Source organism: Vipera berus (assembly GCF_964194415.1).
Source record: "Vipera berus genome assembly, chromosome: 11".
NCBI classification, from domain to species: domain Eukaryota; kingdom Metazoa; phylum Chordata; class Lepidosauria; order Squamata; family Viperidae; genus Vipera; species Vipera berus.
Window position 1 is genome coordinate 10,279,888 of NC_138214.1, and position 22,697 is coordinate 10,302,584.

General features: G+C 41.2%; 1 protein-coding gene across 1 annotated transcript in view; it reads right to left on the minus strand.

The window, feature by feature from the left end:
- Positions 1-22,697, minus strand: part of DACH2 (dachshund family transcription factor 2) — a gene marked incomplete at both ends in the record, with an annotated part of 268,379 nt that overhangs the window by 52,055 nt on the left and 193,627 nt on the right. The window contains 2 exons of the mRNA XM_081336628.1: positions 5,975-6,147; positions 10,111-10,266. Of these exons, the coding sequence (XP_081192754.1) occupies positions 5,975-6,147; positions 10,111-10,266 (329 nt within the window). The remainder of the gene's footprint in view (positions 1-5,974; positions 6,148-10,110; positions 10,267-22,697) is intronic.

Consider the following 22,697-nt stretch of genomic DNA (forward strand, 5'->3'; position numbering starts at 1 on the left):
TTCCCATAGTTCTGTGCAGTAAATTTACATGTAGGATAATTACAATTTGCTGCTTTCCATATTCCATACTGGCCACATGACCACAAAAAATGTCTTTGGACAAGACTGGTTCCCTTGGCCAAGAAACAAGGATGAGCATCATGCCCTAGAGGCAGATACGATTGGGCAGGGAAAACTTTACCTTTACTAAATTCAATAAACCAGCTGACTGTGCTCCAGATATTTTGGATTACTGTTCTCAGTTCCCAATGTATTGGATCCAAAACATCAGAAGCATACCATTTTTATTCATCATAGTTCAAAATTGGCCCACCTCCCATTCACAGTAATCAACCCTGCCAACCTCACAGCAGATTTTTTTTCTTCTCTTTTGTGTGTCTATGCACAGGTTACCTAGTGTTGGCACAATCCATTTGACCTTTGTCCTTCAGATGTGATATTTCACAGTATCGATCTGCAAACATTCAGAGCAATTGTGACCTACTGGCTTGCCTTGTTTATTTTTATTTGCACTGCAGTTATAATTACTTGCCCAAATGTTAACCTATTAATGAGTTCCTAAAGGACTTAATGGCATTTCTCTGCCAACAGGAATGTTTTTCAGTTCTTTCTGGAATATTGGAAATTATATTCACCCAGTTTGTTTCCATGCTTCTTCTTCTTTGCAATCAGACGGATAGGCTGCAGGGCAGGGCATTAAAATTCCTAATGAAAAAAAGGAAGCAGAAAACTACAGAGGAAATGTGCCAGTCCAGGATTTGGTCTGAGGGTCAAAAGCAAACCACAAAACTTCTGATTTTATGGGGGAAAAGAGTGAGCAAGGAAACTGTCCTAACACATTTTTTATTTATCTCATGGACGAGATGGCATCATGACTGTTCAGTTCTTTTGACCATCTCAAGATGGACTTCTCAAAGGGAATTGAAAATATATGATAGTTTTTTTTTAGCAAACTTCTTCATGAAGATAAGCCACCCAAAGCTGAGATGAAGAGAAATCAAGTCAAATCAAATTGAGCAATAAATATTGTATATTTGCTCAATATTCACAGGCTTAATATTGCTCAGTATTGTTGGCTCAGTATTCACAGGCATAGCCTACAACTTTGTATTTAGTAGGATGTATAAAGCTAATGTGTGCAGGGATCATTTTCTATTCTAAATTGACAATCAGCCATGTAGGCAGAGGGACAAATAATTGGTTCATTTTTTCCAAGTATCATTTAATCCAATCAGCAAAAAGGTTTCCCATTATTTGCTATGTTTTGAACTGGGGAGGAGACTAAACACAGGATCACTTACATGTACAATATGCTGAACTGTGGCCCATCAAGAGAGTCTTTTATAGAAATTGACACATATACGGTATTTTATGTGTCTTGAAAAATTAACTCTACTTTCAGCATCAATTAGTCTTTAATACCAGCTGCTCACTTACTAATTTCCCTTTCTCACCATTTCTCACCAAGTTGTTAACTGCCACCTGCTCAAATAAACAACAACAACAGCAAAGCAAGTTAACAGAACATAAGATGATCCTGGTAAACAGTCAATCACAAACAAAATACAAATAATTCCTGATCACTACTTTACAATATTCAGACGCTTACTGTGTTATTAGGGAAATGGGGAACACCTCAGTCAATCCATGAATATACAAAAAAAATGCAGAAGAACTGGAATAGGCTATATATCGGGAGTGTCCAACCTTGACAACTTTTAAGGTTTGCGGATTTCAATTCCCAGAATTCCCCAGTTAGCCAAGCTGACTGTGGAATTCTGGGAGTTGAAGTCCACAAGTCTTAAAATTGCCAAGACTGGACAGCCCTGATATATATGGTTCCTTAGATACTGCTGGCAGGAAAATCCCATCATCTCTGACCGCTGGCCAGGCTGAAGGACGATGGGAGCCGTAGTCCAAATAACGTCTGCCTAGTTCTGAATTGGCAGTCACTACTTGTTGTGAAAAGACACTGACTAAGCTGAAGAAAAAAACAAACTCGTTTCATTATCATCTTCCAGTTTCCATCTCAAAAAAGGGAGGCACTTCTCTACAAACTTTCTGTTCTCCATTCACTTTAATTAAAACACAACACAAACACAAACAATGAAATATGAAAAGGAGAGGTCAATTTCCTCAAGAAATTCTAGCCTTTACAGTTGGCCATAAAATATTTCTGAACAAAAATCATACAGCCCAAAATAGGGCAAAGGGTTTTGAATTCGCAGCTGAGACTCAGAAGGGGGGGGGAGAAACACTCCTCCAAATTCTTTTGCACCTGGCTTAAGCTATAAAGTAATTGGTTTACGTTGGGCTTTGCACCTGGTGTGAAGCCCACCCAGAGCGTTTCCTAAACCAGACATCCAAGGGTCAGCAAGCTGGGCAAATCGAAGTGTGTTCAGTAAACTTGAGTGAACCAAACCATGGGTCAGCTTACTGTGTAAATCCTGTCTGGAAATCCATTGGAAAGACCTTCCCCCACCCCCACCCTTCCTTTTTCCCAGAAGAAAAGAGGACGATGGGTTCCAACTCTTCAGTACTGTAGTTGGTTGAAACGCAGAACAATCTAGGTTCACTCTAGATACGGCTGTATCTTTTAGTAAATTAAAATCAATCTCTTCCATCGCCTCACATGGACGGGGAAAAAAAAGAAAATCCTGCAGAGGCCAGACAGTGTTTGCAACACTGGACAACCAGAACAGTGGTCCGAGTTAGCAGAAGCAAGCTCCCTACATCCTTGAAGAGAAAAAATTCCACAACTCCGTTTCAAAGGGGAACTCGGCCTTCTCTGAAAGGCAGGAGTAGAACTGTGTTCTAGAAGCACTACCTTCAATGCCAGACCATCTAGTTGGGTAACTTCTTCTAGAACAGGACAAAAACACCCTACATTTGTTTCCCCTCAACCAACAGCACCTTTTCTCTCCATCTAAAGGTAAGGTAAAGGTTCCCCCGCACATGCGTGCTCGTCGTTTCCGACTCTAGGGGCCGGTGCTCATCTCCGTTTCAAAGCCGAAGAGCCAGCGCTTGTCTGAGGACGTCTCCGTGGTCATGTGGCTGGCATGACTAGACGCCAAAGGCGCACGGAACACTGTTGCCTTCCCACCAGAGTGGTCCCTATTTTTCTGCTTGCATTTTTTACGTGCTTTCGAACTGCTAGGTTGGCAGAAGCTGGGACGAGTAACAGGCGCTTACTCTGCTACGCGCCATCGGGATTCGACCCGCCAAACTGTCGACCTTCTGATCGACAAGCTCAGCGTCCTAACCCACTGAGCCACCGCGTCCCTTAGTCTCTCCATCTAGCTCACTGCAATCTCCTTTCCATGACAAAAACAGTCCTTTTTTTCCCCTGATGCCATGTCTGACTGATTCAATGACATTCCCAGGGCTAAAAGGCAGGCGTGCTATTTCCAGTCTCTGTTAGAACTATATTTGTTATTAAGTAGAAGGGCTAACGGCTGAGCCAATAACAAAAGGCTAACAGACCACTGAGCTAATAATATGACCAGGTTATTTTCACAGAAAAGGAATGAAGAGTGGCAATCAAATAAGAGGGGAAAAAATGGAAACTGTTACTTATGAAAAGAGTGGTTTTGTATGTCCCAGAAAGAACCCGAGTTTTTTTTTTAAAGCAGGGTGTTAAACTTGTCATCTTAAACCTTGCAAAGATAAGGCTTAATCCCTCTCCCCAATTCCCATAAAATACCAAAAAGAGACTAGCGGTTTAGTTTATTGTTTAGCCAAAAAAAAAAACATGTCATTTCTAGAGGTGTGGAAGAGGGGAAGGTTCAACCTTGATCAAGACCATTAATTTCAACTGTTTGGTTTTTTTAAAAAAATAAAAAAATAAATAAATCAGCTTTTCCCCAAAGCAGGCCATTCTTTTTAACCGTTCCATCCACTTTAGATTTTTGTAAAATAAACCCACCTGACGTTTTGTTTAAAATTCTGATCTTGCGGATAAATCCCAGTGAACCAGATTCAAACAGTGAGAAAGTTTTCTCAGCGGGACTGTAAATCCCTGAAGGCAGAGATTTATAACAGAATTTTTGACAGCATCCTTAACTATGGAAGTGGTAGTAGGAGCTGCTAATCACATTAAGTTAGATTATAGATGGCAAGGAAGACTTTTGCAACCGGGCTACCGTGGCTTTGCTTAATTTATAGTGTTCTTGTCCGGAGGAAATCAAATTTCATAGTTATGACATTTCTTTCCAGAGTACTAAATGTTAACTTTGCTGAGCAGGCATCTTTTGAGAGACAGGTGGAGGGATGCTGCAGAGAGGAGATGGAGATAGACAGCTTTGTTCTGGATGGCGAATGTGATTGATGGGGTAGAGGACGAAATCATTTCATTCAAAGAGTTTCAAGGAGCCGAGATCTTCTGGTGGCAGAGAAGCAGGTCGGTGAAAGCTTTATACAAAGGGCTTTGAAAGGTAAATGGCCGAATGAAGATATTCATGGAAAGGTTCTGCTTGGGTGCCATTAGACAAAGCTCTGATGCTCTGGTGGAGTCTGTGGGAATGCTTGGTTTGCATTCCTTTATTGCTGGTCTGAGGGATCATCGTTTTCACTTCCAAAACTGGCTGGATCAGCCTTTCCCAATGTGAGCATCTGAAGTTCTCAGCAGTGAGGAATGCTGGGATTTGAAGGTCTCATACCTGGAGGCATCCATGCCAGGAAAGTTAGGAAAGAGGACTAAGGGCATGATAGAACCACTAGGTCATGAGACCCAACAGGTCTCATGAAGTTTGGAAGGCAGCCGCCCTCCAGAACAACACTCTCCCTGAGATCCACACAACCCCAAATTTGTTGTTCTTCCAGAGGGGTTAAAACACCTGGGTCTTCTCACAGGGAGTGAGACCCAACAGGTCCCATGAAGTTCGGAAGGCAGCCACCCTCCAGAACAACACTCTCCCTGAGATCCATACAACCCCAAATTTGTTGTTCTTCCAGAGGGGTTAAAACACCTGGGTCTTCTCACAGGGAGTGTTGTATGCAAACTCCCTACTTTGTGAAGTTCTCTGTTGTTGATTGTTGTGGTTTCCTCCTTGATGTGTCCATTTCTGTTCTTGTTCATAACATACAATATTCATTTTTATATGATGGAGTCAACCACACTCCAATCCCTCCTAACATGAGAGAGAAAGGAACCTCTAATATCAGGAAGACATAAAATACGTAAAGGAGCCTGGGGGGGGGGGGGCGTCGAGAGAGGAATCAGCCTGGAGTATTTTATTCCCACAAACAATTTAAGTTCAACCCCTCTTGAATTCCATTGATTCTTCTTTAGTGCCAATTCAGTGCTAATTGTTAGTTGACTAGTTTCTTGTGTATGCATGTGAGCAATAAATCTTCCTAACTGGACCTTAATATTGTGGAACATGTGTGGTCCTGTTTCTTCACTTCTGAGAGTAATCTCACTAAATTAGTGCTGGATAAGAGTTAACAGAATTTATCTGTAAACAGGATCTACGACGAGGCAATTAGAAAAGAAGCTTTATATTGATGTGGTTATTATTTGCAGAAACATGAGAAAAATGTAAATATTTAATTGTCATTTATTCACATAAGAAGAACTGTATTAAGGCTGGCAAAAGAGAACATTACTGGAAGAAGAGAAAATCAAGCAAAGCCATTATATGGACTATAGAATTATAGAAATTAATTGTTATTGACTGTTTTTTAAATACTAACCCAGACAACACCCTCTTTACCAAATATTAAGGTGATTATGTTAAAAATCAATAAAACATTTTTTAAAAAAAAGAATTAACAGAAATCAATGGGAGGTGGACGTGGACTTCATTCCTCTTTTAACTTCACCCTTCAGGCTTTGCCTCTTCTCCTACAATATACAATATATATTTCTCCAGCTGGCTTTTTTGAGCGCAGGAAGAAAGGTGCTTAAGTGAAACGTTACTTCCTGCGGAAGTGACATCATCTAACCCAATACCAACTATGTTCAGAGCCTTACCTTTATGACTGATGCTCCGGCTCTTGAAAGTGGGCTATGCATCTGCGCTGCTGCAGCCATGTTGGCGATAGTGTTGAGGTGGTTCATTTGATTCATGGCCATCGCGACAGAAGCAGGAGGTAGGCCAACCGGAAGAAGAGGATGGGGCATCATCATAAATGGCAGATCTATCCCTGAAACGTGAAAACAGCAGGCCATAAATAATTTAAAAGCAGTTATTTTCCAGGGGTTTTCACCCGTGAAAGAGGGTGAAAGTTCAATGGAATGAGCCAATTAGGACCGTAGTGAGCGTGAAATATTTTCTATGTTTTCCAGTTAAAATTTAGCTTCAAGAATAAGAATGCTAAATTTGTATTAATACATAGAAGAAAAATAAGGTAGATTTTTTTTTAATACACAGTAATAAACTGGGGGGTGGTGGTGTTATCCCCCCGGATTGAAATTAGATACATATAATTGAAGGTCGCATTAACAACGAAGACACTTCTCTATCCATGCAACCTGCCACAAGGAAGAATTAATCTCGGTTTTTCATTGTTTGCTCGAGTTTTTTGATCATTTCAAACGCCTAATAGAAATATTGTAATTGGCATCTTTCAAAAGACCCTTGTGACTTGACTTGACTTGACTTGATAAGACTCAAAAGATTCAATGTGAAGATGGATGACTTGATGGCTTGACTTCTGGCAAGCAAAGTCAATCGGGAAAGCTGGATTCCCTTAAAAGACCGCATGATTCACTTAATAACTTCAGGGATTTGCTTAACAACCATGGCAAAGAGGACTCATTTAACAACTGCCTGGCCAAACAGCGGATGATCTGCTCCCAATCGTGGTCATCAGTTGAGGAATACTTATTTTTGGAAGACAATACGACGCAAGATGAGATGCTGGGAAAATCCTTGTATCTACATCTACGTTTGTTTTTACACAATACACCAAGAGCTGTGATGGGTTTGGGAAGAATGTGTGCGGTATCTCTCGTTTCGCTCACTTCACCCAGCCCACGTCAACTGCTAATGGCAGTCTTTGTCCACCCATTAACTCTTCCCCTGCAGTCTCGTAATCTTTCCTTCTACCCTGTAGAGTTTTTAGTGCTTCCAGACACCATCTGTCTGAACTGGGTTGCTCATCTCTTTACAATCCGATTGACATGCAAACAACATGCAAATGACAAACAGAATGTAACAACCCTTCCTTGTTTCAAGGGAAAATATATCAAAAAAGGTTTACAAAAGGGGGGGAGGAGGAAAGAGAAGAAAAATGTGCCTGCCTTCTGCAGATCAGGAACTATTATTTCTTATTCGATAAACACTCCGATCACAAAGTGGAAGACAACTGACAAAGCAGCAGCAGCAACAACAGCAATAAAATGATATACAGCAGATTGGGCAGTGGTTTCTGCTGCGCGAGACAATACTGACGAGTGCACCAAACAGATATAAGCAAGTATGCATGTATGTATGTATGCATGGTGCAGTGGTTAGAATGCAGTATTGCAGGCAAACTCTGCCCACTGCCAGGAGTTCGATCCTAACTGGCTCAAGGTTGACTCAGCCTTCCATCTATTCAAGGTCGGTAAAATGAAGACCCAGATTGTTGGGGGCACTAAACTGACACTGTAAACCGTTTAGAGAAGGGCTGTAAAGCACTGTGAAGCGGTATATAAGTCTAAGTGTTATTGCTATTTATTTACTAAACTTACATGTTGCCCACCTCACCCATGGCGACTCTAAGCAGCGTATGCTCATTCAATAAAAATGCCACGTAAAACATTAAAATTACATTTTTTAAAAATAAAAACATTAACAATCACAGTAACAATAAAGTTAGCTTTTATAATGCAAGGCGTCTAAAAGAAAAGAACTGGCTATCCCTAACCACATATGGACAACTGGACAAAGTGTTAATGTGAGCGCCACTGTGAAATGCTGAAAAGCTCCCTAGAAATCTGGAACGTTCATTCCATGATGAGCATCACAATGATGGTCTCAAAAATATATGCATTGAGAACAAGCTGTAACCACCTGTCTTCACAGGTAAGGCGGTTTCAAGTTAAGATGGTAGAATGCACATCTTATTCCTCACACATTTCATTGGCCGCCATTATTTCACAACATTTTTCCTATTTCCCCTGTAAAATATATTATTTCCGATGTTGGGGAATGGGCAAGAGGGAGGGGAAAGAGGAAACTCTTATTTTTTCAGTGATGATGATCCATTCAACAAGGCTGGGAAGAATGAATAAAGGATCCCGGCTAAGTTTACCACTTCCAATTTTATAAACAATTGGAAATTCCATCAGACATTATTGTGATCTTCCATTGTTTTGGGTAAACACAAGACACAAGAAGGAAAGAAAGGGGACTATTCATAACCAGCTAAGTTCAGTGGCAAATGTTTGCATTGATTTTCCATTAAGGAACATCACAGCCCAATGTAGGTGACACTAAAATAACGGAATAACAGAGTTGGTAGGGACCTTGGAGGTCTTCTAGTCCAACACCCTGCTCAAGCAGGAGATCCGATTTCATTCCAAACAAATGGCTGTCAAGTCTCTTCTTGAAAACCTTCAGTGATGGAGCACCCACAACTTCTGAGGGCAAGCTATTCCACTAATTAATTGCTCTCACTATCAGGAAATTTCTCCATATTTCTAGGTTGGATTTCTCCTTGATTAGTTTCCATCCATTGCTTCTTGCCCTGCTCTCAGGTGCTTTGGACAATAGGTTGATTCCCCTAATTAATTGTTCTCACCGACAGGAAATTTCTCCTTAATTCTAGATTGGATCTCTCTTTGATAAGTTTCCATTAGCATATACTGCACAAAAACAAAACAAAAAACCCCCCTAAATTCCAAATGTAAATGCATGGGGAGAAGAGAGAAGATGGAGAAAGAAGATTGAATACTAGAATAAATTTTTAAAATGGGATTGAAATGACTGGCTTTTAATGACCTCATTGCCCCACAGAGATTAGGACATCACTAGAGAACTGCCTGTTGAATGCCAACATCTCAGTGGCTCCATTAACGCAACATGCTTAGCTGGTTCCCAAATTAACCGATCTGTTGGATTAGCACAATACATTAACTACCAAATTATTCTGAAATAACCAAATGGGTTGCATTAATGAAGTGTGGGAAGCAACCCACTTCCCCAAAGTTTAACATGACTCACTGTTAACCAGGGTAAAGACAGCTACCAAGAAGTTACTCAAAAGATGCTTCCAACAATCTTAGTAAATCCTGAGATAAACGGAGGTGATTCACGCTCCCCAAACCAGGTGCTAAGCAAAACTAAGACTTCGAGTCCCCTTCCTTGTACTGCCTGAGGTCTTCCAGAAAAAGGATAATTGAAAAAAAGGGGGGTCATGTATAGAAAGGAGAAGCTTGGCCATCTCATATTTCCAAATATACCATCTCATCAGGCCCTCTAGAAGCCAACAATTCACCAATCCACACTTTCACAAGAAAAGTGTGGAAAGAAAATATATGCAAGTCATTAATAGTTTTATTTATTTTTATTCTACTTTTCTTACTTTTATAAATAGCTCAAACTGGAAAATGTAACTCCTATTTCCTCTTCCTATTATCCCTACATCAGCAAACCTCTGAATTGGTTGGGCTGAGAGAGAGTGACCAGCCCAGTCACCTAATTGGTTTTCATGTCTAAAGTAGGACTAGAACTCACAGTCTCCTGGTGATAGGCCCTAAGTCACTCACTCGGGTTTCATGTCTTAGGCTTGACTAGAACTCACCATCTCCTGGTTGACTGGCCCGAAGTTGCCCAACAAGCTTTCATACCTAAGGCAGAACTAGAACTCACTGTCTCCTGGTTTCTAGCCTTGTGCCTTAATCACTAGACCATATTGTTCCATTTCCAGCTTTCTTCACATATTCTGTTTAAGGTGGGGCAATCAATAGTTCTGCCTCCCCCACTAGGTGAAAAAATATAGTACTCAGGTTATTTGGGCACCTGGAAAGACTATTCCATGTCCCTCACCCTTTTCTTGGCGGTGAAATGAAATTAGAAATGGCAGCTAAAGAGAGTATCTCCCTCTGCTTAATGGCAGGGCCGGCCCCAGGACATTTCTGAACACGCCAAGATGCTGGGATGTTTGTGTTTGCATACGTACTGTTTGTGAGCAGATGGTTCTGCTGCAAAGGACTAAGTGGATGGGCGCTCGCCAAATTGGCCTGCCCCGACAGTGCCGCGTGGCTAATCCCGTGATGAGATCCTGTCGGGATCGGTGACTGAAGCTTCTCTTTATCCCACGAGGATTCACTTCCACCTTAAAAAACAAAACAAAACAGCATACAGAACATTGATTGTTCCCCTCTTTTAAAGAAAGCTAGTTGAACCTGCCACAATGTACACCTCTAAATAGAAACAATCCCTGGCGCCATCTGTTGAGAAAGGTGTAGCTTATTAGCGATTAAGTGTATTGCTGTATTGCAAAGCCAGAACTGAGAATCGTGCACCTAAATCCCTAAGTTCAACTTTTCCCTCCCTTAACTGCCTCTCATTGCCCACCCCCATTTAACCAATCACGTTTAGGTAAGATGTTTTCACAACAGTCAGTCCAACCATAGTTTTGGTATGTGGCTCCCTTCTCTTTCCAGCTGGGTAAGCTTGAGGCAGCATCTCGAGGAGATACAGCACTTACTTTCGTTTCCCCAAGCATTCCCCCCTTCATTCTCCCTCCCCACAGTTCATGGCGGTCTGTCACCACATAGCAGGAAAGCACAAGCAAGCATACGATGGCAGCTGACATATCTGGGGTTTTCCAACAATTTTCCCCCCTCTCACCTGGTAGAATCATGAGACTGTTTCTCCCATTTCTTTATTTTGTTTTTACTGAAGTACAGATGACCCACCCCAAATCGGATCTCAGGGTTCCCCAAACTCTTCAAGTCTTCAACCCCTTCCTGAAGATTGTTCATCGACCCCAAACGTTGATTCAATGAAAATAATTTAATAAATACTACATACTTAACTAACACTACTTTGATCTGAAAAAACAAAAGTGAAAGATTATGATGTAAACCAGACTTGGTGGTCCCAGTGGTTATTAAGAAATCATGGAGGACAATTAAAAAATCTGTTCATTGACAAAATTTTCACCAGTCCATTACAAAAGGCCACATTGCTTGGATCAGCATATTAACTGCACCGATACATTACAACATCACAATGACGATGAAGGCCAACATCAGCTGAAGAACTGGCAGCTGTTATTTCACATTGTTGTGAACAGATTAATAATAACAACAACAACAACAACCATAATGGAACACCCATCAACCTCTGGGGTGAACACTGACCACTTTGGATATGTAGTCCACCTGGATTGGAACACTGACCACCGAGACATGGAAATTATTAATAAAACAAGGCAATTAACCAGAATAAAACACAAAGGAAAAATCATTAGACATAACCAATATGAGAATAATGTACATTTAAAGCTACTGATCAATATGCTGATGATAGTCCGCTGTACATCTCAGCCTGGTCACCACGTGTCCAGCCAAAGGAACAATCTGGATCTAAACAGCTAGCCCCAGTACATACATGATGTCCAATCAGGAGCTCTGGTTTGTAATTCCTTTCAACTGTAATTAATTTGCAAACCTCCTAATTGTGTGGAAAGAGCCTGCTGTGTTATTTACAGCAGGAGAATTTAACAAAATCTGCAAATCTCTAAGCAGGAAGGAGGGAAGGATATCCACCAACTGGGGCACATTTATTTTTCATCCGAAAACTATGAAAATAAGTTAAGTGTGTGAGTGCTGTTGACATAAAGCCTTTTCTATACATTAGGCTTTCTTAGCAAATTTTCAATAATCCAGGCAGAGCGTCTAGATTTTTGTGTGTGGGGGTGTGTGAGCTGCAGATAAAATGCATAGACTAACAGATCTCAATAATTTTCTATCATCTAATGCAGTTGGTTGGATACATTTTTTATTGCAAGGCGTCTGTTGCATCACAAGTTGCAATCAGTCATGGTTGAACTGTATTTTACTGAACTAACAGCTACCCCTGGCTGGGCTCCCAGAACAGACTAAACCCTGAATCATGGTTTATATATCACCAATGAATGGTTCTCCAGTGTACATTAAGCCAAAGAAAAATCAATCTTATTAACGTTTGATGCAACAAGTGAACGCTGCCAATATCTATATACGGGCAAAATATATAATCCTATTGACATCCTTATGTTGGCCTATGACCATTATGAAGGTTGGTTTGATTTACAGACATCCAGGAAGAAAATTCATTCTCTCCCTTGAACTTGGCCAACTCTTCACAAGTCTCTTCTCTTGATGTAAAAATAGGCAAGAACTAAACACTGCTTAATCTTATCTACACGCTAAACCAGCGTTTCTCAACTTGGGCAACTTTAGTTTGGCGTAGCGTAGCTGACTAGGGAATTCTGGGAGTTGAGGTGCATGCATCTTCAAGTTGCCAAGGTTGAGATGTACTGGTTTAAACCTATGGCAATTTTTATTTTACATATTTTATTTTACATCTCGTTTAGTCCAAGAGGTTCCATCTTTGACTATAGGAGGAGAGATGTTACCTCCCATTGATAGAGCACGCAATCTGGGCGTCCTCCTAGATTCACGACTCAGTTTTGAAGATCATATTGGAGTCGTGGCTAGGGGGGCATTTGCCCAGATTCGCCTAATATACCAATTGCGCCCTTTTCTGGACCGAGATGCCCTACATACAGTCACCCACGCACTCGTTACCTCCTGTATAGACTACTGTAATGCTCTCTACATGGGGCTGCCCTTGAAGACCACCCGGAGGCTTCAGCTGGTGCAGAGTGCAGCTGCACGGGTAGTGATGGGAGCACCCCGATACTCCCATATTACACCCCTCCTGCGTGAGCTGCATTGGCTACCGGTTGCTCTCCGGGTGAGATTTAAGGTGCTGGTACTTACCTTTAAAGCCCTACATGGCTTAGGCCTGGGATACTTGCAGGACCATCTGCTGCCGGGAATGAATTCCCATCGCCCAAAACGCTCACACAGAGAAGGCCTCCTCAGGGTACCATCAGCTAGGCAATGTCGGCTGGCGACCCCCAGGGGGAGGGCCTTCTCTGTGGGAGCGCCAGTCCTATGGAATCAGCTCCCCCCTGAGCTTCGGATGGCCCAAAATCTCCAGTCCTTTCGCCGCGGCCTCAAAACACTCCTATTCCACCAGGCTGACCTGGACAGGCATTTTAATTATATTTACAATTTTTAATTTATTTTTAATTTTTAATTTTAATTTATTGCACAGATGATTTCAATTTTATTCTTATCTTAATTTCTGTACTTATTATATGTTTTGTTGTTAGCCGCCCTGAGTCCTTCGGGAGATAGGGCGAGATATAAATCCCATTAATAAATAAATAAATAAATATACCTCAGATCACTGTTGTTGTTAGCTGCAAAGTCGTGTCTGACCCATCGCGACCCTATGGACAAAGTTCCTCCAGGCCTTCCTGTCCTCTACCATTTTCTGGAGTCCATTTAAGCTCACGCCTACTGCTTCAGTGACTCCATCCAGCCACCTCACTCTCCGTCGTCCCCTTCTTCTCTTGCCCTCAACCTTTCCCAGCATGAGGCTCTTCTCCAGTGAGTCCTTCCTTCTCATTAGGTGGCCAAAGTATTTGAGTTTTAGCTTCAAGATCTGGCCTTCTAAAGAGCAATCAGGATTGATCTCCTCTAGGACTGACCGGTTTGATCGCCTTGCAGTCCAAGGGACTCACAGGAGTCTTCTCCAGCACCAGAGTTCAAAGGCCTCAATTCTTTGGCGCTCAGCCTTTCTTATGGTCCAGCTTTCACAGCCATACATTGCAACTGGAAAGACCATAGCCTTGACTATATGCACTTTTGTTGACAGGGTGATCACTGTTAGGAGATTTCTACTGTAAAGGATTGTCTTTCTCTCTATTCCTCCTCCTCACATTATTTTGCAAACTGGTGAAAGGGAAGCATGGTTGAGAGAGTCTGTCTGGATTATTGACAATGCCAAGAATTCATTAACTTGATTTCCAATTAGAATCCATAATATTTCATTGACATGTAAGAGACAATGGCAGGGGGAAAAATGTATCTTAATTGAAGATAACAGCAGAGAAGCATTCTACATTCTTTATGATGAGCACTTGGCTAATAAACGTGATTCATGTTATCAAACAGTAAAAATCCGAAAGATCAATGATGGAGCCAAAAAAAGAGGAAATGCTCCATCATTTTTATGCTTACAGCCAAGCCATGAATTATCTTTACTAGTGCAAATGTGTAATTTGCAAAAACGATGAGCTTTGCATAGGCAAAGAAAGATGCGTTTATGCCAAGTTAAATTATATCATATGTTCTAATATAACGTGGCGTAATTACAGTGGAGTTCAACGGTACAGCTGTATGTGTGTCAGCTGGGCCATCGTAAATTCCACACCCTTTACAAGGATGACCTCAAATCTATAATGACTGAAAGGGGGTACAATTCATATCCTGTCTCTAGATATATCTTCTAGAAATGACAGCGTTCCAGAATGCAGAGCAGCTGTAACAGGTCACGACATACCAAGCAGTTTTGGAAAAGTGGAAGTTAATTTGCTTGGAAACTCATGTTCTTTAACAGTTTAATTCCCACCGATGTTTGCACATTTGTCTGTGGGGAGGGCTAACTTTTTCTCATTTCAATAAAAATAATCCTCAAATAAGAAAGACATCCTAGGATAGGGGTTCCCAACCCCCGGTCCGTGGACCAGTACGGGCAGTGGCATGCCAGCAACCAGTCCGCACAAACAAGCAAAAGGGATGCAGGCAGCACACAATATCATGCCTCCTCCGGTCCATGGAAAAACCTCTACCCATGGAACCCGTTGCCCAAAAGGTTGGGGATCTCTGTCCTAAGAGATGATTGCTTCATGTAGTACAGTAACTAGATCACTGTTGGCCAATAGTAGTAACATCTAAGGAGAGGGTGGACTTCAGTTCCCAAAATTGTCATCAATGACCAGGTTGCTTGCGGAATTCTGGGATTTGAGATCTGTGGAAAAACCTCTCTCCACGGAACCGGTCCCTGGTGCCCAAAAGGTTGAGGGCCACTGCAATAAACCGCTTGGTGTTACATATTTAATGGCTTCACCAGAGAGATGGCGAAGAGCTTCAGCAAGTAAAACACTTTCCACCTCGTCATTAATTCTGGTTTCCAAAAGGTCCTTTAAAAAAATTGGTATCAAGGTTATTTGACATGAATATTTTGTTTGGTAATTATATCCTGTTTCCTGAATGTTTTTTTCCCTTCTACCTAAAAAATGTTAGCTAGATGCTATACACACAGTCAACCCTAAATAGGATGCCTTATCACTTTCCTACATAAGTAGATAAATGGGAAAAAATGCCATCTGCCCTGTGACAATTTTTTCTTTCAATCTTTTCCGCTGAAGTTGGAAGTGTCAGAAGCAACCGGGAGGGCTCAAGAGATTCATCCCCATTGCATTTTATTAATATTATTTATTTTTTCTCAGTTATTAAAACTTTTCTTGGGTGGGCAAAGAGCATAAATATTCTTCCCTGCTCACATATTACAAGGCCTTTGGGCAAGAGATCCTTCAGCGGTATTACGGGAAGAGGAAAGCCTATATTCCAGCATAATGTCCAAACAAATTATTTACACTTGGATATTTTCCTTCCATCTTTTTTTATCTTATGCAGCAAATATTTTATACAAATGGCAGGATTGCAGAAGATGACAGCTGGAATCAAGAGGAAGCTGAAACATTAACCATTTCAGATAGGTAGATGAAAATAAAAAGGTCTTGGAAGAGCTTGGAATGAAATTAAAAATAGAGAGTAAACTCATATTAAATAGGAGTGCTAAATATTAAGAAGACAAAGATAGTTTTAACCAGTGTTAAATAGTGTTTTCCTCCCCTCCTAGATCCAATACAAAGAGAATATTGGAAAACCGATCCAGTCAAGGAAAACCATAACAAAGACACAAAGGCCAAGGACATGCCAATCAAACAAGAACAGAAAGTCAAGACAGTGGTCTTTCCATTAATCTTGTACAACTGTTGAAATACAAAGACTGAGAATAAGTGAAAGAAAATAGATGTTCTCAAATTTCAATTTTGGAAATGCTAACAGCATCATGGTCTGTGAGGATAACTAATCAGTCTTCGATCAAATAAAAGCTGATCGTTCCACACAAGTGATGACCAACTCACATATGTTGGGCTTGACGTACTAGAACAGAAGTCCCCAACATTTCCCAGTTGGCGGACTGGAGGGAAAGGAGGGGGAGAAACATTGTACATGCGCATGCACGCAAATGGGACTGTAAGCACGTGAATGCTAATGGGGCAGCACTAGCGCCCACGTGATGCTCACTAGCCCTGCCCCATTTTCGCTGTGCAATGCCCTGTTTAGGCTGAATGGTGCCCCATTTTCACTGTGTGACCGCGGCGCTAGCGCAAGTGGGGGTGAGTGCATGCACTGGCCAGCCTGTCCAGTGGCCCGATGGCCAGCGGGCCACGGTCCGGTAGTGGGCTGTCGCCCACAGGTTGGGGACCCTTGTACTAGAAAATGTGAACAGAATTGGCAAAGTTTGGGGAAGCAGAAAGAAGATAAAAAATGATTGGATTAAAGGTTGCTGGAATGTCCTTTAAGAGATACACGTCTGAGCTAAAAGACAGGGTTAAACATGTCATCAGTTTGGAGTCATTGCGTTGGTATAAGAGATACAAGTCCAACCTTCCTTGAATTCCATTGACTCTTATCTAGCGCCAATTTAGCTTTGACTGTTAGTTGACCAGATTCTTGTGTATTGATAACAACAGTAAACTCTTCCGTGCTTTGAACTCTATGAATGCTCCTGGTTATTTGCTCCTGACAAGAGGTAATGGAACATGGCCAGATCCTAAATATCCTGATGTGTGATCCTAGCATTGTGATTTTGAACAGCAAGACTTGAATGTCTGAATACAGGTAGCATTTCTGGGAACCTTCCTTTATATCTGACAACTAAATATGGGAAGGTGAAGAGACTGAGCAGGATAATGGTCCAACATGTAGGACAGGTTTGCCATATCCCCCCTCAATGTTACTGTCTACAGAACGCTGAGTAGAAGCACCAATGTTTTAAATAGATTCATGACCAAGACAAATTTGGTGCTGAAACATTTTGCCTGTCAAGATGAATCAGTTTCCATGGTTGGTAGGACAGAGAGAGAGAAGAACAAACATGTTTTTAATCATAATTAACACCACTACAGGTCTGCATCATTTACTAAACAGTGGATGCAACGTGTAAATTAAGATGATGATCCATATCTGGACTCATTCCAGAGAGTGTCTGTGATAGATGCTGAGAAAGGAAAACAAGCACTGCGTTTCAGAGAGCAGAGACGGTGCCTGTTCTATTTCACAGAATCCTAGAGTTGAAAGGATCCTTTGAGACCATCCATACCACCCCGTTCTGTGCCAGAATCTAAATCTAAGCCTCTCAGACTCTTCTGTTTGAATACATCGTTAAATACAAACCATTAAATACATCTAATACCCTAATTAGAGAACTACCAAAAAGAAAACCACATCCTCACTAACTATTGTACATAAACAGAGAGCAGTCTCTACACTCCCTTATGCCGACAATGTTACCTAGTTGGGTAATGAGACATCTGCAAGCAGACAACCAAGCTCAGAGAGCACCAAGGACTACAAACTCTGCAGGGGACATATGATGAGGTTCTGATTGATTAAGGAGGATATAAACAACCTTTTATATAAGAATATAATAAATGCTGCTATTAATGATGTTGATATGTCAATCAGCTTAACAGGTTTATCCCTACAGTGAGAATCTACAGTTTACCAAAATGTTTGGAAGAGCTAGCTTTTATGGTTAATTCAATAATCCAATTTAGATGTGTTGTGCATGCACAGCCAATGTATGGAGCATTTTCAATATACTCACATTCTATCCAGGAGAACATATGAGTATTCATCAATCAGAGATGAGAGTTGGTTTTGCCACTTTCAGTTCTAATACATGAAAGACATGGTTTGATCATTCATACACACACACACACACACACACACACACACACACATATGTATGTGTAGGTCTCTGTGTGAGATTATATGATGCTTACGTGATCCAGGTGCACCTGCGAAGCGAAAGCCAAATCTTTCAAAGGAATCACTGCATTTACAAGTCAGTAGATGGTTTTATTCACTTCATTTGTTGTTCCTCAATGCCACTCTCGTGACATTTTTGAACACAACCCAATCTACAAATCCTGTATCCTCTATCAAGCCAAGACCCAGTTTAAACCAGCCAGTCCCTGGACATTAGCTTCTTAATTAAGCTGGGCAAAGAATTCCCTTTATAACAATTTATGACGCAGGGCTTCCATTCTGTTTACTGAATCCTCGGAGTTAATGGGGATGCAAAGTGGTCTACATGCAGAAGAAAAGAGCATCTAATGCACAATGTTCTCGGAGGCTGCAATTATTGTTACAATCACAGGCCTCCACAGGGAGGGCAAATGACAACAAACGTGCCATGTTGTTTTGAAGAGATGAGGTGACTTATGTACCTGTCTTAGAGATCATGGTGCAAGTACTGTAGACAACTGTGTCATTTGTGCAATGACAGGTCAACAGATATGAACAATGACAAGTTCTGATCTCATCACGACTTTTCACAGACATTTGTGCTTACAAATGTAGTAGCCATCCTATTGGATTAACTAGAGGAATTGAACCAAGGTGTCAACATCCAGCTTGAGAATCCAAATAAAACTCCAGGTTCATTCTGTTTCTGAAAATCTTATTGTTTATTGAATATACTGCATGGTTATGTTGAAGCATAACTAACTCTCAGGTTCCCACACCAATTCATAGACTTTAAGAATAGTTTTCCCAGCCAAACCCCCAACGTCTTACGTAATCCATATCAACAAGTTCACTTTATGGGAATCGTCAGCTTCAAATACACACCTGTTCTGGTGTCCTTGACAAGGCTTCAGGCTCTCACGGTCTTCAGCTGAATAGAAGAAGTTTCGTTTCTCCATCTACTCACTTGTAAGTAACACCTCTCCCCGTTAATCTAAAGGCAAGTTGAAATGCAGAGGCACCTAGCTGCCTTGATGCAAGGTTTCTTCTTTAGTGAAAAGCCAGTCAGATCCAAAATAGATAGATAAATAAGATGGATCAGAATTCCAGGCTGAAATGCCAAAGGATTGGGAAATCACAGGAGACTTTAGGGCTGTCCAAGTTACCATTCCTACTGTGATCTTATTTACAGGATATTGCATTGGAAAGGTCTTCATTTCAATGGAGTTTGTCAAGTGGAGAATTCTGTGTATGTGTGGGGGGAGAGGGATATCAGACAACTATGACACTGCTGATACCTGAGGAGTCCCTTTGTACCCCTCCTCCAAGTCTTCCATAGCTTTGAGATATGTTCTTAAACTCAAATCAGAGAGAGTCTGATTTAAGTTATACACCTATGGGAAATCAGAGAGAGTCTGATTTAAGGTGCATGCCTATGGGAACCTACTTGCTACATCCACTCCATTTTATACATGTTGAGGTTCTTTTCATTTTTTTAAAGTGTCTGCTATAAAACCACAGCAAAAGGTCAGCCTGCTCCAGGCCCACCAAAATTTCAGGGCTTTATTTCAGAGTGTGCCCATTTGTCAGACAAAGCTATACAAAGCATCTAGGAGTATTCGAGAAATATCTGTAGCAATTGCACCCATTTGGTTTTTGGTAAAGGGTTGCCTCCTCGTTGGGCATGCTCAACTGGCGCCATGTTGTGGGAGAACTCATGATCTGTTTTCAACATGTGCACAAAGAGGGTTGCTAAATTTAAACACCGGGCCTAATCTTTCATAGATTACTGGTATTTCTTTTTCTGAAGAAAAACAACTGGTTGTATTCTACAAGTTAAATCCCATAAGATGATCGACATAGCACAGATGTGAGCAAGAAGTCATGGCAATGTCAGAATCCATGTCAGTGATCACGTGCATTGACAAATTATTGCACCAATGCCATTCACACTGGTTGCCATGCCTATGAGCGCTTTTAGGCCATTCCCCAGTGAGTTTGGCGATGGGTATTACTCAAGTAAGACAGCCTGCAAGGGGGAAGGGTGATATAATGAGAAGCTCTTGATCAGGCAGTTATTGATACTAAATCTCACAAGGTTTAAGCTGCATGTTTGTGATCTCCAGACTGCTTGAGATCACCGCTGAAAGGTCTCCTAGGGCACAACCTCTGGGACCTCATATGGGGCAATGAAGCCCTACACAAGGAGCCGCTATTGGCTCCTTGGACCATGTTTCCTGCAACAGACTTAAGCCATAGGTACAGAATAAACCCCAAAAGGAAAAAGGTTTCCCTCAATATTCCAGGAAACCAAGGGCAGCCCATCAGAGTTAATTTTTGGTCAATTCACTGAATGTGAACCGCTCCCTCTATAGCAAGTGGAGAATGAGGATAAGGCAGTTGTGTTCCCATACATTTTACTATCTTCTGATAGGAAAGAGATACCGATTTGCTATTGGCTTTGGTCATTTTTGACAATCTCCTCAAGGGCTGCCATTTGCTATTAGGTTGAGAAACAAAAGCACTGCGTCTGATTGGAAAACTTTTCACCTGGCAGCTATAGCGGGAGATAGTTGGTGGGACAGTAACCTTGGCAACCTTTTAAAGGCACTGGAGGGATCTCTCTCAGAAAAGGATTTCTCGCTAAAGCATCAGGGGCTCCCCGTCTAGATTTTAGCTGTAGCATTTTATTTTATTTTTAACACTGACTCTTTCTAAGGAAGGAGCATCTGCAACATGCAGATCTGTTTCGGTGTTTGTTGGGTATGAAATATTTCAAAAACTAATTTAAGTTCAGTCAGGTGATATTGTTTTTCACCTTTGGTTTCAGATTCATTTCTATCTATTATTTTTTTTATAAAAAAGGTGAGATGTCTCTAAATGAAATTCACGCTGTCCACTACATCTATCTGCAACTGACATTTGATTTGTGGCTATACATTTCTAAGGGAGAAAAGAATTCTATTCTCTTGCTGAACAGAATAATGCCTTCGGTGTCCATGGATGGAAAATTCTCAAAAGCTGGCGCGTGCATGCAGATGTGTGTTAACTTTTAGAAATGTACAATGCCTGCCCTCCTTCCTTCCTTCCTTCCTTCCTTCCTTCCTTCCTTTCCCCCCCCCTTCCCTTCCCTCCTTTTTTAAATTCTATAGAAAGCAAGCGTACGTGACATTGCTTTATTTTTATATTTCATACAGCCGGCAAATCTGAGATTAAATATGCTACTAATGAAAGGAAAACTCTCGTTTCTGAACCGTGAATGCAAAAAATAGAGGGCTGTATTTCAGAAGTATCATGGCTTCTGCCATCTAGGAGGTCTAGCTGTAATCCTGGGGGGGCCCTTGTCTCCTCCTTAACAGCCCTCTGCCTGATAGCTTTGAGACCAAGAATACTTTTAAAATACTAAGACTGATTTGTTTTTAAGTTGCTGTACTGACATGTTTTTACTGCTGGAAGATGCCCAACTGTTTTAACAGCTGCTTTGCTTTTAGAGACGCTGTAATTCTCCTTTTATTACATTTGTTTTAACTTATTAGCGGCCTCGAGGTTGTTCAAAGGCAAACAACTCCAGTATACTTGTGAGGGGGCTCCTAAGACCTAATCACATCATCAGATTCACTTTTCCACAGATTTCCTGGAGTTACCTCAGGAGAGACTTGTGGAGAACATTATGGTAGGAACCTTCACGTGCAGGGAGAAGAGAACATAATTGATGCCCTTCAGTTGTTTTGGCCTACAACTCTCACACACCCATGTCGATGGCCATGTTGGCTTGGGATAACGGGAATTAATGCTTGTAACGTCTGGAGGGTACTAAGATGGCTTTCTCCTGTTTGGGAACATTGATTCCTGGCAATTATGAACTCTGCTTCACAGGGTCCTTCCGGTTCTAAATTCCCAATGGATTTGGTTATTGTGAGTTAACTCCGCAGATACAGCAGTGCCTCCGTACTCCTTGTTAATTTGTTCCAGGAGGTGCGAGGGGGACTAGACCAGGGGTAGGCAACCTTGGCTCTTTTATGACTTGTGGACTTCAACTCCCAGAAATCCTGAGCCAGCACAGGGGATGCTGCAACGGTCGTGAGTGTGAAAAAAACAGTCATAAGTACTTCTTTGAGTAGTGTTGTAAGTGTCGAATGGTCACTAAATAAACGGTTGTAAGTCAAGGACTATTTGTACTCTTCTCTACAGGAATCCCTGAATTTGGACAATGAGAACAAGAGCATCCTTTCTCTCCTCTCAAGCATACCGTCGCTCATCCACAGCTATTAATATCCTTGTGCTTCATAAAGTTGTCTAATCTTCTTCGAAAGATGTCCAGCTTGATGGCTATTTTAAGTCTTGTAGTGGTGAAGGATACATTTTAATGGTTTCCCATTACACACACACACACACACACAGCGAACACTGCTTAGTTTGTTAATTTTAATATGCCTGGGATTCGCATTTTTAATCTTATCAAGGAATATATATATATATATATATATATATATATATATATATATATATATATATATATATATATATATATATATATATATATATATATACATACTGCTCAAAAAAATAAAGGGAACACTTAAACAACACAATGTAC